Genomic DNA, 15,646 nt, shown 5'->3' with positions numbered 1-15,646 from the left:
GTAGTAAGCATTAGAAAATGTTAACCTTAAACACTAGAATATATATATATATCAGTCCAAAAAGTGCCATTTAAAGATGCATGAAATACAACATAAACTAAGTAGAAGAGAGCTCCCTTGCAGTGAATGTGAATACAAAGCAATAACAACCTATGATACCTGGATACCTGTGCATTCCTAGCATACCAGTGTCAAACATGATGCTTACAGCTTACTGGATACTACATGGACACTTCCTGACGTACTTTACTGCATTAACACTTATAAAATATGTAGAATGATTTTTTATTGTTGTTGTATAGCCCCATTTCAAATTGTGCTATTAAAAAACTATACATATCTTGAGAAATGACTTATCAAAAAATAGTCATGAGAAATGACTTATCAAAAAATGGTCACGAGAAATGACATTTAGTATAAGCATATCACATACGTGTACCCATATCCATGTCCAGGATTTTAGGAAATGGTATGTAATGCTCCTATTTCCCATATCCATGTCCGTGTCAATATCCATATCTGGGCATCATAGATGACATCTATATACAAATAAAGTAGCAATGTAATGCACGTATATGACATGAAGGAGATGAAGTATAAAGATCAACAAATAAACCTAAGGCTAATAATAATGTATTTTCTATCTGGGTTATATTGCATTTAATAGATTATAGAAACTGATGATTACCATGAACAAATGATAAAATGGTACTCTGAATCAATAACAGATAACTTCATCAAAACATAATATTGAAACAAAAATACAATAAGCAAGGAGGTAGCTAGCCTCAGATAGCCAACAAAATTACATTAGCCAATCCCCAAGACATTTCAGATTTTTCTGCCCCTAACCTAGCTAGCCCATCAGCCATAGAATTTGCAGTCCTTGGAGTCCAAACGAACCTAACATTTATTTCGGTAGCTTGAATCACCCTATGACCACCTTTTCATCATTCTTCAGCCAACCTATGACCACCTTTGAATCACCCTATACCAATATGTTCCCCAGATTGGATGCTCTAGGCATTTTCAGTCCCTGAAAAATGACATTCACTTTTGCTGTGGTTGAGTCTCCAATGCTTAATGGGCCCAAATATACAGCCAAAATATTGCTTTCAGAACCATAAAAACTCCCCCAATGCCTGAGGGCCCAGGACTACCTTATCATTAGCCAACTCAAAGCATTGATTATCCCTACACTACTTGGAGTTTGCAATCACAAACAGAATGGAAATATTGTCCTTTAAAGGCCTGTCATTACACCATGAATCAAGCCAAAATCTGATCCTGGAGCCACCTCCTAGCTTGTAGACAATGCTTGAAATAAACAGATCCCTTTTGCTAATATCCCACCCGACCAACCAACCAACCATAGGGCTGTGTGAACGTGTTCGAATCCTAACCATTCTCACCTATCCCAAACTTAGTTTCAATTAAAACTCTCCAGATAAATCTTTGAGCATCAAAATGCCACACCCGCTTACATAGAAGGGCCTTGTTGAGGCTAATCATCTTTTTGATACCCAGTCCACCATTAGTCTTGGGTAGACAGACTCACAGACCTGGTCCGGATTTACCAATTGGATCTTATCCTCCCCTTTCCAGCCCTCCCACAGAAAATCTCTCTGAATTTTCTCAAGTCTGTTTGCCACCTTTGCCAGAATTGGGAATTGGGAGAGATAGCAAGAGGAGAGATTGGACAAAGCACTCTGAATTAAAGTAACCTTACTCCCTTATGAAAGATACTTAGCTTTTCACAATGCAAGATTCCTCTCCATATGTTAATGACAGGTTCCCAAACTGTTTCTGACAAGTAGTGTGCTCCAAGAGGAAGCCCTTAATATTGGTTGGGAGGGAAGACATACCACATCCTTGCATTTCAGCCAAGACCTTTATATTGTCTACCACCCCAACTGGAACAATCAATCTCTACTTTAGATTAACCTTCAGACCTGACATAACTAGAAACCATCTAAGTATCCCCAGTACATGCACCATGCATTCACGAGTGACCTCACAAGAGAAGTGGGTATCATCAGAAAACTGCAGAAATTGATTATTGGAGATCCAGGTTCGATTTCGAAGAGACCGGATATAGTCCTAACAAGGGTCCCAACAGCCATTGCAGCTGTACAATTGGAACACCTCACCATGGAGGACAAGGGAGGTGTTCCCAATGCACGGCTACAAAAGCTGTTCTGATCGGCTGTTGGGATCTGATCCGAATTCAATTTCAAAGCCTTCCCAGTATCTGCCATCTGTTGTCATTGCAACTAATTTCCATGACAAATATGAAAAGAGGTGACAGGGGGTCACCCTGCCTTCAAACTGCTAGAGCTTTTGAGAAAATTCATAGGATCCCCATTAACAAAAATAGAGTACTTTGGAGTGGCCCATCTTTGTCTTTTCTATCTTCCACTTATCCTAGTTCAAAGACCTCTTTGGAGAACCCCACTGAACAACCCAGAAACAACTAACATCCTTAAAAGCTCATAGTGATTGAGAACCCATTGCTTGACCTAAATAAAGAAACTGACAATCAATAAGTGTATGTCAGTGCTGTCAATAATGTTAGATGGGAAATCAGCTGGCCTAGTGGAGAAATAATGTGCATAACTAGACATTGAAACCATATCATGAAAAATCAGAAAATATAGCATTTATTTGTGCATACAGAATTCGGACTTGTTCACCAAGTATAGCAAGTCACCCTAACTTTCTTATTTATATCACTCATAAAATCCTGCTATGAAGCCATAAATGCCAAACAATGCTAATGAATAGAAGAGAAGTATCCAGTGAAGTGAATACGACATGACCCTCTATATTGAGACTATTCTGGGAGAGAGATGAATAAGATCATCCAAGTGACCACCCCAATTTGTCAAGTTCCCCTCTAGCTTAACTCATCTATGTATCCACAGTATTAGGCTCTCTGACCCAACAATCATAAGATGATTTTCTTATTCACTACAACTTTTGTCTGAGGGAGAAATTTTCTGTAATTTAATGTATTTATAGAGCTGGCTATAATTCCATGCAGATTTTTATTTTCGGAAACAGCAACTTGTATTAAGGAAATATATGGAAAATATAATATGGCAAGCATCCTAGAGCTAGGGGTAATGCCCAGAGAACAAAAAACAAAATTTTACAAAGTTTCACAAAACAGATGCTCCCTGTTTACCCCTTGTTCGGCCAAAGAATCTGCCAATCCATTTGCTGATCTTCTAACCCATCTGAACCTTACTTCTAAGCCCCTTGCTAAAATTTTCACCTCCCTCATAGCTTGTCTATGGCTCCAAATTCCCAAGTTGCTCAATTGCATCTATCCTACTAGTAATTTGGATTCACCTACCACGATTAAATGGAGATTTATTGTGATATTTTTTTAGAAAAACATAAAGTAAAATTTTATTAATTGAGATTAAATGATACAACAATTAGACAGGGTTGCCAATAAAGCAATCCCAACAGTGAATACATCATTCATCCACAATTTATTACAGAGCTGGACTGGAGACTGCTCAGAAAACTCCTTAGACACAAAACACCAAGAGCCAATTCTACCAATCACTGAGTAAATCATCTCCTCCACAGACCTAGATCTGCTGGTAAACATTCTTATATTTCTTTCTATCCAAATGGTCCAGATGATGACTGCAGGAACTAATTCCAGATTAGCTTTCCTTTTTGGCACTCAAGTCAGGATTATACCAGGCCTTTAGAAGATCCAGAATAAATCCAAGCATTACCCAAAATCAGTTTGGCAGCACCATTAAAGTGCCACCTGTTCTTCTCATTTCTCTATCACACAGTACCTTGTCACTTGGTATCAGAGCACCGTGAGATCAAGGGAATCACCTGCTTCTAGTCGTAACTCACAGACAGACCTGCTGATGTCAGCACACTGCCAGTTGATGTCAGTAGTCTGTACAGTCAGCGGCAGCCCTATGTGTGTTGATGCACATTGATGCGCCTCAATTTTAGAGGAATTTTGGTATATGTTTCATGGTAGGTTGAAGATGTTTGAGAACTTTTTTGGATTTTCCGGAAGAAAATTGGTGAAAAATCCAGATCTGGAGTTTAGGGCTTGTATGCTTGTAAGGTGAGTTGATTGCCTTTAAAACCTCTTGTGTTTGAATCGTGCAAAATTTCTGAGTCTACAGGAAGTGATCCCTGATTTTTTGGAGGCCTAAAATATTTTTGAGAAATTTTTTTCCTTCTCTATTTTGCCGCCAACACCTATTTTTCCTTTGTTTTTTCTTCCACCGCAACCCTTGTTCAACCCTGTAGGAAAGGGTTTTGGGTATCCAGCTGGTGTTGGAATACTGTAGCATTTGAGAAACATATTATAGAAGTATTGTGATCGATGGACTCAGACAAGGATGCTCATGTGCCTACCTATGTCTTTCCAGAAGGTAATGATAAGCTGGGCAGATTACTACTGTAAAACTTGATGGACCAAATTTCCTTGAATGGTCCCAATCAGCTAAACTTACAATTGGTGGGAGAGGTAAGCTTGGGTTTATTGTCGGCAAGGAAGCTAAACCAAAGCCTGAAGATCCAAATCATTCCAAATGGGAGCAAGACAATCTGTGGGTCATGTCATGGTTTGTATGCTCTATGCAGCTACACATCGTCCACAACTATATGTTTCTTTCAACAGCCAAGGATATTTGGGACAGGTTAACTACCACCTATTCTCAAGCTAAAAAGACTACTAGAATCTATTAGTTGTGGAGAGAAGCATGTAATGTGTTAGGGGCAGAGGACGGTGGCTATGTATTTCTCTTCCCTGCAATCAATTTGTGAAGAAATTGATCACTTGGAGGCTTTGGTGTGGAAGGATCCTGTTGATGCTGAACAGTACAAGAAGTACATTGAGAAAAACCAAGTTTTTGATTTCCTTGCTGGACTGAATCCTGACACCTATTCATGACACTTCTAATGTGATGGACAAACTGAGAGGAATCTTACTTCAACTTGAAAAAAGCAAGTTGCCTACATCTACTAGTTCACATACACCTTCCAATGCCTTTGCGTGCCATGCCTCATTCCCTAACTCTGGGATAATTGACAGGAGCCAATGATCATATAACTAGTATGTCTTCCTACTTTACCACTTATAGATTATTTTCAAGGGAAGGTAAGATTACCATTGCTAATGGATCTCAACTCCAATCTCAGTTTTGGGTGAAATCTTCTATCTGTTAGTTCCCTTACCAATCTCATACTTGTTTTGTTACCTACTTTCCATCTCATTGTGTCTTTTAGGATCTGAGTACAAGAAAGACGATTGGCAATGAACATGAAGCCAATGGAGTTTATCTTCTTGATTAGTCTCCAAAATTAGGGTTTATGTGTTAATCTGAGTCCTATCCTAATGAGAAACTAAGACAACTTATGGCATCACCATCTTGGGCATGTGTTTTTTGGTTCCCTAAAGTTTTTGTTTCCTAGTCAGTTTGAGTCTTTGTCTAGTTCTGGTCTACAATGTGAAGCTTGTCAACTATCAAAGCAATGTAGAACCACATATTTTGCAAATAACAAAAGAAGTATTATTGCTTTTTGTTTTGACAGTTGTGTTTAAGTAGTTCGAACCAGTAGAGAGTAAGGGAGGAAGAAGAAGAAGAAGAAGGAAGAAGAAGAAGAAGAAGAAGAAGAAGAAGAAGAAGAACAGTCGAATCTAATAGCTTAAACCCTATCAGTCGACCCTAATATGAATTAGCCTCTAATTAGTTGTACAAAGACTAAACTGCCCCCCCCCCACTTAAGTATGGGACAGGAAGTCTCTATTAAAACTGCCACATAAGCACATAACTTAACAGAAATAAAATGATTAATCTACCCTTATTCAGCTAGTTCTAACACTTTTCATTTAATACATACCGATGTTTAGGGACCTTATTCTATTGCTTGTATGGGTGGCTACAAATACTTTATTCTTTTTATTGATGACTACTCGCAGTATGCTTGACTGTATTTGATGAAAAGTCGGAATGAAATACCCTCAATTGTAAAAAAACTTCTTCAGTGTGGTGGAGACCCAATTTGAGAAAAAGATTAAGATTATCAGATCTGACAATGCCAAGGAATATTTCAATAAGCACTTGCAAGCTTTCCTTGAAGAGCAAGGAATAATTCACCAAAGTTTTTGTCCTTATACTCCCCAACAAAATGGAGTATCGGAAAAGTAGAAACCTGCTGAATTAAAAAATATGAAAGAAAGTAGTTTCTTGAAGAGAGAAGGAAGAGAGAAGGAGAAGAAGAGAAGAAGAGAAGAAGAGAAGTTGAAAGAAAAGAGAGCTATGATCTGGCCGCCCCCTTCACTTATTATTTATACTAAAATAAAAGAACAGTACAAAGACAATTATGCCCTTATAGGGTGGCAAAACATAAAACAGCATATATAACACTCAAAAACATAATAAAATTTGGACTCACAGAACTACTGTGGTCCCCACCTCCTATCTAACAACTAATATAAAACATCTACTCAGAAAAACATCATAAAACTAACTAATCTTCAACACTCCCCCTCAAGTTGGGAGTAAATGTCACACATTCCCAACTTGCGTAGATCATGTTCAAGCATGTTCCTTGCCACCCCTTTAGTGAGAACATCAGCCAGCTGCAACTCTAAAGAGACATAAGGCAAACAAACTTCTCCGGTTGCTACCCTTTCTCTTATAAAGTGTCTATCAAATTCAATGTATTTTGTCCTATCATGCTGAATTGGATTATGGGCAATATTGATTGCAGCCTGATTGTCACAGTATAACATCATAGGTTCCTCTGCTTTCACCCCAATCTCACTCAAAAGAGATCTAACCCAAAGAAGTTCTAAGACACCATGAACCATAGATCTATACTCAGCCTCTGCACTTGACCTTGCCACAACCGATTGCTTCTTACTCTTCCAGGAGATCAAGTTTCCACCTACAAAGGTACACACTCCTGATGTAGACCTCCTGTCATCTAAGCATCCTGCCCAGTCTGCATCTGTATAGGATTCTAGCTTCAGATTCTCATGATTTGAGAAAAGAATGCCTCTGTCAGGGTGCTTTTTCAGATATGCAAGTATTCTCTCAATAGCTTCCTAGTGCTAAACCCCAAGGTGCATGAATGAAATGACTCACAACACTAACAGCATAAGAAATACCTGGTCGTGTCATACACAAATACAGCAGTCGGCACACCATTCTTTGATATCTCCCCACATCCTTTACCAATTCACCATCCACACCATTAATTCTATGATTTGGATCAATAAGAGTGTCTGTTGGTTTGGTCCCCAACTTCCCAGTCTCTCGCAGTAAGTCAAGTACATACTTTCTCTGTGAAATGAAGATCCTATGCTTGGAACTTGCAACTTCAATCCCTAAGAAGTATTTGAGCTCACCAAGATCTTTGATCTCAAATTCTTGCTGCAATGATTTTTTGAGATCATCAATCTCCTCCAGATCATTTCCTGTCACCACTATATCATCCACATACACAATCAGAATTGACACCAAAGCATCTCTCCTCTTCACAAAGAGGGTGTGATCAGACTGTTTCTATGTGTATCCAAAACGGATGAATGCCCCTCTGAACCTGTCAAACCAAGCCCTAGGTGATTGTTTCAGCCCATACAGAGATTTTCTGAGTCTTCACACCTTTCCTTTACTAACATTTTCATAAAAGCCTGCTGGAATGTCCATATATACCTCCTCTTGTAAGTCACCATTGAGGAAAGCATTTTTGACATCAAGCTGGAACAAGGGCCATGAATAGGTGGTTGCTAGAGATAAAAGGATATGAATTGAACTCATCTTAGCTAGTGGTGCAAAGGTTTCCAGATAATCAACACCATAGGTCTGAGTATACCCTTTTGCTACCAACCTTGCCTTGTACCTCTCTATCTTGCCATCGGCCTTATACTTCACTGTGAATACCCATCGACATCCGACTGTCTCCTTGTCTGGGGAGAAATAAACTATTTCCCAAGTTTGGTTTTTGACCAAAGCATCCATCTCATCTTGCATGGCTGTTTTCCACTCAGGTTTGGAGAGATCCTCAGTAACATTCCTAGGTATAGACACAGAATCCAGGGAAGAAAGAAAAGCATGGTAAGAGGGTGATAAGGCACTGTAGGAAAGATGGTGGGAAATGCAGTGGGTTGTACACTTTCTCTTCCCCTTACGAAGTGCAATGGGAAGATCAATGTCAGTGGGATCAGCTGCAACAATAGTGTTAGGGACAGAAACATTATCATCAGAAAACATAACAGGCTCAGGCTCAAGAGGAATACCTGGAACTGTATCTGCCAAATCTGGAGTTTCAAAAGGACTGACAAAGAGTGGTGTGGGTCGAGGATGTGTGGAATCAACCATCATCTGTCGGCGCTGATATTGCTGTGAGGCTGCCCGTAGTGGCTCAGGTAATGAAACTGAAGGTGCAGGTGCTGGCTGAACTGATGGTGCAGGTGGTGGCTGAACTGATATGGAGGCACCACAGAAACAAAAAGAAGAACAGATTGTGAGTTCTCCTCCCCAAAACTCTCCCCCTGAGGAGAACCACTCGAGAAGAAGAATGTGGATTCAAAAAAGGTAACATCCATAGTGATAAATCTGCTCCTCGACACTGGGTCATAACAGCAATACCCCTTTTGGTTCTGAGCATACCCAAGAAAACACACATTTCTTGGCCTTAGGATCCAATTTCTTGCGATGAGGGCCAAGAATGTGAACAAAAGAAACACAGCCAAAACCCCTTAGAGGTATATAAAATATCTCTCCATCTGGAAAAAGAAGGCTAAATGGCACCTTAAACCCCAAAGTCCGTGAAGGAACATGGTTAATCACATGTACGGCTGTAAGAATTGCATCTCCCCAGAACTGCACAAGAACTGAAGCACACACCGTAAGACTCCTTGCCACCTCCACAATGTGTTTGCTTTTCCTCTCAGCAACTCCATTATGTTGCGGTGTATTTGCACAACTGCTCTGATGAACTACACCATGTTCTAAGAGATACGTTGTTAGGTCCTTCTCAAAGTACTCTCTGGCATTATCTGATCTAAAAGCCTTAGTTCTCACTCCAAATTGTGTGAGAACCATCTGGTGGAATTGTCGTACTAAGTTAGGAACCTCATCACGTGATCTCATCAAATATATCCAAGAATATCGTATATAATCATCCACAAACAAGAGAAAGTAACGGAATCCTCCCATGAAAGGGATTTGATATGGCCCCCATACATCAGTGTGAACAATATTAAAAGCAGAAGTACTTTTATTACTTGGTTTAAAAGACTATCTACAATGCTTTCCTAACTGACAACTCTCACTCCAAAGTAGATAATTGAACAGACTCAAACAACTTTAGGAAAAAACATTTCAAAGAACTAAAAGAAAGATGTCCCAAGCGATTATGCCAAAGCATAATCTAGTTTACTGACTCTGACCCACTACTACTGCTACTACTAACATGATGGCCCTGATGTTTCAGAATCTCATCCAGAAGGTAGACTCCATTCACCTCACGACCACTCCCAATCATCTTCTTTCACTCCAGATCCTACAAAACACAATTACCAGGAAGAAAGGTCATAGAACAATTCAAATTTTTTGTCAAAGAACTAATAGACAGTAGGTTGATATGAAGTCTAGGGACATGTAAAACAGAGGACAGAGTTATATCATTGGTCACTCTAACTGTCCCCTTCCCAACAATGGGCATATGTGAACCATCTGCTATAGAGACTCTGTCTCTACCAGAGCATAACTGATAGGAACTGAAAATGGTAGGGGCATTAGTCATATGCTCAGATGCTCCTGAGTCTATAATCCAGGGAGGTCCCTCCTTACTTGAAGTGGATGCAAGATTCGCAGTTGCATATGAACTACCTGTATGTGCAAAGAAAGTGGTGTAGTTGGCTCCTGCATTCTGCTGCCCATTTGGAAGGCTAGAGCTGGGTGGATCTTTCTTACTCATAAGTTATCCAAACCTCTCCAATTCTGTTCTCACTGCTGCTACTACAATGGATTCCCAATCAATTTGGGAGAGAGAGGCTGAAGAGTCTCATGTAGTGGCTACATTTGCATTTCCCTTCTTGTTTCTTATCCGAGCAGGCATAAGATTTGGATGAAGCTTCCAACAAGTGTCCCTGGTATGCTTACGCTTCTTGCAATAATCACACACCAAGTCCTTCTTATCTTCCCTTCTAGTTTCACTACTCCCCCTGTCTCCATTCGGCTTAGGTTTTGTTGTACCAACCATAGCCGACTGGTCAATCCCAGGCTGTCTCAACATTACATTCCTCCCACTCTCCTCTCCAAAGACAAAAGCATAGGCCTGAGAGAGTGTCACACCCTCCCTAGAAAGAATATGTTGCCTAGCAATGTCAAATTCAGGGTTCAGCCCTGCCAAGAACTCAAGATCCCTATTCCTCTCTACAAGTTTGTGATAAGTTGTTGCATCATTTACACTTTCCCATACCACAGTTTTTAAGTGATCCATTTCCTGCCATAGGGTTTTCAGCATGGAGAAATACACAGCAGGAGGTTTTTCTCCATGTTTCATACTTATCACTTGATTTCTTAACTGATAGGCTCTGGCTTCATTTTGCTTCTGAGAGTAGGTTTCAGTCACTCCATCCCAAATCTCCTTAGCAGTATTAGCCCATAGGAAATTTTTTGCAATATGAGGTAACATAGAATTACACAACCAGGACATTACCATGTAATTCTCTTGCGCCCATCGGGAAGAGTCTGTATCAGGTTTCTTCTCCTCCCCAGTGAGATACCCTAATTTTCCACAAGCACCAATAGCCATCTTAGCTGATTGTGCCCACTCCAAATAATTTGTGCCATCAAGTTTTACTGTAGTAATGATCCCAGACCCAAAAATATCACTACTACCTCCAACACCCAGTCCCATAGTACCGGTAGATTTCATCTCGGTATTCCAACTCTCCATTTTACTTCAAACAGTTCAATAGTAAGAAAAAATAGATTGGAGACCTTCAAAAAATAATTTAATACCACACACACAGAAACCAACCCTTCCGAAAGAAGAAAACCCTAGATGGAGGGAAATCTCTCTCCTCCCCACGCCTCCCAACAGAGAGAAAAGTGAATCGATCACTCTGGGAGGCCTAGAAAATTTCAAAAACCAAACTGCCCTCTTCAGAAAATCAAAAGAAAACTAACAATAACTGGGCGCCCAAGATCAAATCTAAAACAAAGAGTCCAACTTTTCTGGGACTCTTCCTCGTACTCCAGTTCTTCCTGATTTTGGTGTCGAACAGTAGATCACCTTCCTGATGTCTAGATCCCACCAAAAACTCCAAGAACTGGGCAATCGATCAGCCCTTTTCTACTTCATGCAGTCGTCTGATCTAGAGCTGCATGAGAATGCTTCAAGAAACCCTAGCCGATGCTCTGATACCAAGTAGAAATATGCTGAATTAAAAAAATGAAAGAAAGTAGTTTCTTGAAGAGAGAAGGAAGAGAGAAGTTGAAGAAGAGAAGAGAAGTTGAAAGAAAAAAGAGCTATGATCTGGCCGCCCCCTTCATTATTATTTATACTAAAATAATAGAACAGTACAAAGACAACTATGCCCTTATAGGGTGGCAAAACATAAAACAGCATATATAACACTCAAAAAACATAACAAAATTTGGACTCACATAACTATTGTGGTCCCCACCTCCTATCTAACAACTAACATAAAACATCTACTCAGAAAAACATCATAAAACTAATTAATCTTCAACAGGAAAGAAAAAACAGACATATTGTTGAAGTGGCAATAGGATTGTTATTCCATATGCATATTCCAACTCGATTTTGGGGAGACGCTGCTTAAACATCCATAGATCTTATTAATAGACTTCCCTCGTAGACCCTTCATTTTTTTTTTTTTGAGAAAAAGTTAACCAGATTTCATTAAATAGAACAAGGAGTACATGAGCAGATGTACTGAACAAAGGAAAGAGAACTTAAACAGCAAAAATTAATCTGTTAAGATCATTGAGAGAGAGGCCCTGAAACATCTCAGAATTAACAGCCCAAAAATTAAAACAAAAAAAATATATCTAAAATTAATTCTTCTAGAGATCTGATTTTGTTTTCAAATATGTGCCTGTTTCTTTCCTCCCAAATTCCCCACAATACTGCATGTACCACAGTTTGCCAATACACTTTACATCTTCTGCTCAAGCCTGACCCATGCCACTGATTGAGGAACTCTTGAATATGCTTTGGAGAGATCCAACTATATCCAGTCAGGCTTAAGAAATGCCACCAAATCTTTCGAGAAAAATTGCAATGAATGAGTAGACCCTTCATCTCCAGTGAAGAGCGAACTCCTTTCTGTATGCCTACTTATTCCTGATATTGTTGGTCCCCCTCTTCCTCTCCTCTTGCTTGTGGTAGTGGTAGTGCTCCTCCTGTGCATCCTCCTTTGTTTCCTCATATTCCTTGGTCTTGACACCAATGGTTTGTCAAACAGAAAAAGATGATGACTTCAGAGTTTGAATGTCCATTACAATCTAGCTTCCTAGACTTGGGTAATTTAGAACTTGAATCTCTTCTTATTTCTGATGCTTGTGTTGAATCTGTTACTGAGCTTCCTAATGTGAGTTCTGACCTTGATCTCCCTATTGCAGTTTGTAAAGCAAAAGGGACATGTGCTAAATATCCTATCAAATTACTCTTATGATACCTTATCACCCTCCTATTGTGCCTATATATCTTCCATTTCTTCTGTTTTTATCCCTCACAATGTTATCGAGGCGATGTAGTTTCCTCATTGGAAAGATACCATGAATTAGGAAATGGAGGCCCTTGAGAAAAAACAAACATGAGAAATTGTTTCTCTCTCAAAAGATAAAGTTCCTATTAGATGTAAGTAGGTTTACACTGCGAGGCATAAAGTTGATGGCTCAATTGAAAGGTATAAAGCTCGCCTTCTGGAGAAAGGGTACACTTAGTCTTATGGTATTAATTACTAGGATACATTTGCTTCTGTAGCCAAGATAAACTCGATTCGAGTTATTATGTCTCTTGCTGCCCACTATTCTTGGCCCTTGTATCAAATGGATGTTAAGAACGCCTTCCTTAATGGCCACCTTTAGGAAAAGGTTTACATGGATCTTCTTCCAAGAGTGAACATGGTTTGCCACTTGCAAAAATCCCTTTATGGCCTTAAATAATCACCTAAAGCTTGGTTTGACAGATTTAGAAATGCAATCTTGAAAATTGGCTTCACGCAATCTCAAGCTGACCATACCTTGTTTATTAGGAGAGTCAATGGCAATGTGGCTACTAAGTTTGAAATTAAGGATCTTGGAAATCTCCGATAGTTCCTAGGGATTGAGGTCGCAAGGCCAAAAAGGGGAATTTATATTTCTAAAAGGAAATATATTCTTGATTTTCTTCAGAAAGTAGGAAGATTGGATTATAAACCAGTTGAAACTCCAATTGATCCCAATCATAAGTTGGAAGCTAATGATGGAGATGTTCTTCCCAACAAAGGTGTGTATCAAAGATTTGTTGTGAGTGTGGTTAGTTAATATATGCATAAGCCCAGATCTTCTCATATGTAAGTAGTGCATAGCATCATACTTGCCTATTTGAAGAAGTGTCCAACAAAAGGAATGTCGTATTCTGATCATGGGCATCTCAACGTTAAGGCCTATTCTAATGCTGACTAGGCAGATTTTATTGATGATAGGTGCTCTACTTCTACTTATTGTACCTTGATGGGTGGTAATGTTGTATATTGGAGAAGAAGCAATCTATTGTGGCCTGATCTAGTGTAGAGACAGAATGTAGAGCTATGGTTCATAGGGTTTTTGAATTGTTATGGTTGAAGAACTTGTTGATAGAAATGGGAGTACAAATTGATACTCCAATGATGTTATATTGTGATAACCAAGCTGCCATAAACATAGCCCGCAGTCCTATCCAACAAGGTCGTACAAAGCATGTAGAGGTTGATTGGCACTTCATCAGAGAAAGAGTTGTCAGTGGAGAAATTTGTTTACCTTTTGTGAGGTCTATAGATCAGTTTGCCAATTGTCTCACTAACGGTGTTCCCAAGCAAAAACTTGACAACAATTTGGACAAGCTAGGCATGATAAATATCTATGCTCAGCTTGAGAGGGAGTGTTGAGAGTGTAAGGGCATTTTTGTCCTTTTATATGTCTTTGTATTTGGGCACCTAGTCATGGATTTTTTTTTGTAATTTACTTATTATGTTTAAATATCAAATTTCTAGGTGTGAACAGTAGCACACCTCATTCTCTCAACAAAACACTTCTCTTCTTTTTCTTTTCTTTTTGTTCTCATCTCTTTCACATAGTACCTTGTAACTCCACCAAATCCTACAAGCTGACTGGTAGTGAAAGAAAAGACGATTAAAACTCTCCTTGTCCAGGTTGCATAACTCACAAGACTGATATGAAATCTCCAAACCTCTGTTCTGCAAAGAAGCCTTGGTAAGACACTTCTCCAAGGCAGCAGCAGCAGCAGCTGACCACAGAGGAAGCCCACGTTAGATGGAACCAGAGAGCGCTCCAAATCACTCTTGAGGGGAATGACTGGTTGTGGGGGCTTCTTAAAAGTTGTCATACCTCCACTGCATTCCTAAATAGAGTTTGTGATCCATCTAAACAAAAAGATATTATCGTATTAACTCTTCAGCTAATCTTGAATAAACCACTAAACAGTGGAGAAAGTAGAAAGAAGAAAAAATAAGACAAAAGAAAGAAGTTAGGAGAAGAGGAAGAAGAATGGAGAGATCTAGAAATTGTGGGACTTCAAATCTAACAGTCCTGTCAACCTAGACTCCTTTGTATCGATAGTGGTAATTATATTACATGCTGGACCACTCTTAAATTAAAGAAAATTACAATCATACCCCTGATTAAACACCTTTAACAGTACCATGACAGAAACGATAAATATGTTACTTAACAAAATAGAATTAGAAGACGAGGAGAAAAACTTTTAGGCTCTATTTGCAGCACAAATCTGAACTGGATGCAAATTCTGCACTCAGTTCAGCTTTGCATATATATTTTTTTTTGTAACTAATATTTGCTACTCCTACCTTATGCAAAATTTAAACTTTTTGTCTCATTTGCATTCATTGGCAATGCAAATTTTGCATCCAAAAAACTGATGCAAAATTTGAGCCACTTTCCTTCTCTCTCATGTAAAGTGGGAACCACAAAATTTTATTTCCTACTTAACTCCCCCCAAAAATACAATCTTCCTCCTACCTTCTTTCTCTTTCATATAAAGTGGGGAGCACATCATTTTACTTTCCATTTTACTGTTAAGAAACAAACAAAACAAAGTCAAACCTAAATTAAAAGTAAACCAAAATCTATACTATCCATTTGCATTCCCATGCACACCAATAGAAACAAAATTTGCACTGCAAACAAAAAGAGCCTTAGGCTCCATTTGGGAAGAGTGCAAATACAAATAATGCACAGGTCATGAAAATGAAAGCATTTGTATTTGCACTCTTCCCAAACAGAGCCTTAGGGGAAAAGAGATCAACTCAAACACGTTTACACCAATTTTGCTGATAGCCATGTGAAAATATGAACTTTCACCGTATAATCATATAGATTAGATTGTT

General features: G+C 39.1%; 2 protein-coding genes across 2 annotated transcripts in view; both read right to left on the bottom strand.

Moving 5' to 3' along the window:
- The window catches only part of LOC104585840 (Protein kinase superfamily protein), a 46,057-nt gene that overhangs the window by 20,634 nt on the left and 9,777 nt on the right, over positions 1–15,646 (bottom strand). The gene's annotated exons all lie outside the window — the stretch shown is intronic.
- LOC148803316 (uncharacterized) lies at positions 20–15,641 on the bottom strand. The gene is made up of 2 exons (XM_088895976.1): positions 15,279–15,641; positions 20–14,662 (listed from the first exon to the last, which is right to left on the bottom strand). Exon 2 carries the CDS (start codon positions 10,963–10,965, stop codon positions 10,069–10,071), a length of 897 nt encoding a protein of 298 aa, XP_088752102.1. The 5' UTR covers positions 10,966–14,662; positions 15,279–15,641; the 3' UTR covers positions 20–10,068.

Source organism: Nelumbo nucifera, chromosome 1, assembly GCF_055504915.1.
Source record: "Nelumbo nucifera cultivar China Antique chromosome 1, China Antique-T2T, whole genome shotgun sequence".
NCBI classification, from domain to species: domain Eukaryota; kingdom Viridiplantae; phylum Streptophyta; class Magnoliopsida; order Proteales; family Nelumbonaceae; genus Nelumbo; species Nelumbo nucifera.
This window is presented reverse-complemented; position numbering and strand designations above follow the sequence as displayed.

Coding starts and splice junctions, on each gene's coding strand:
- LOC148803316 (XM_088895976.1), bottom strand. CDS start 10,965: ATGGAGAGTTGGAATACCGAGATGAAATCTACCGGTACTATGGGACTG.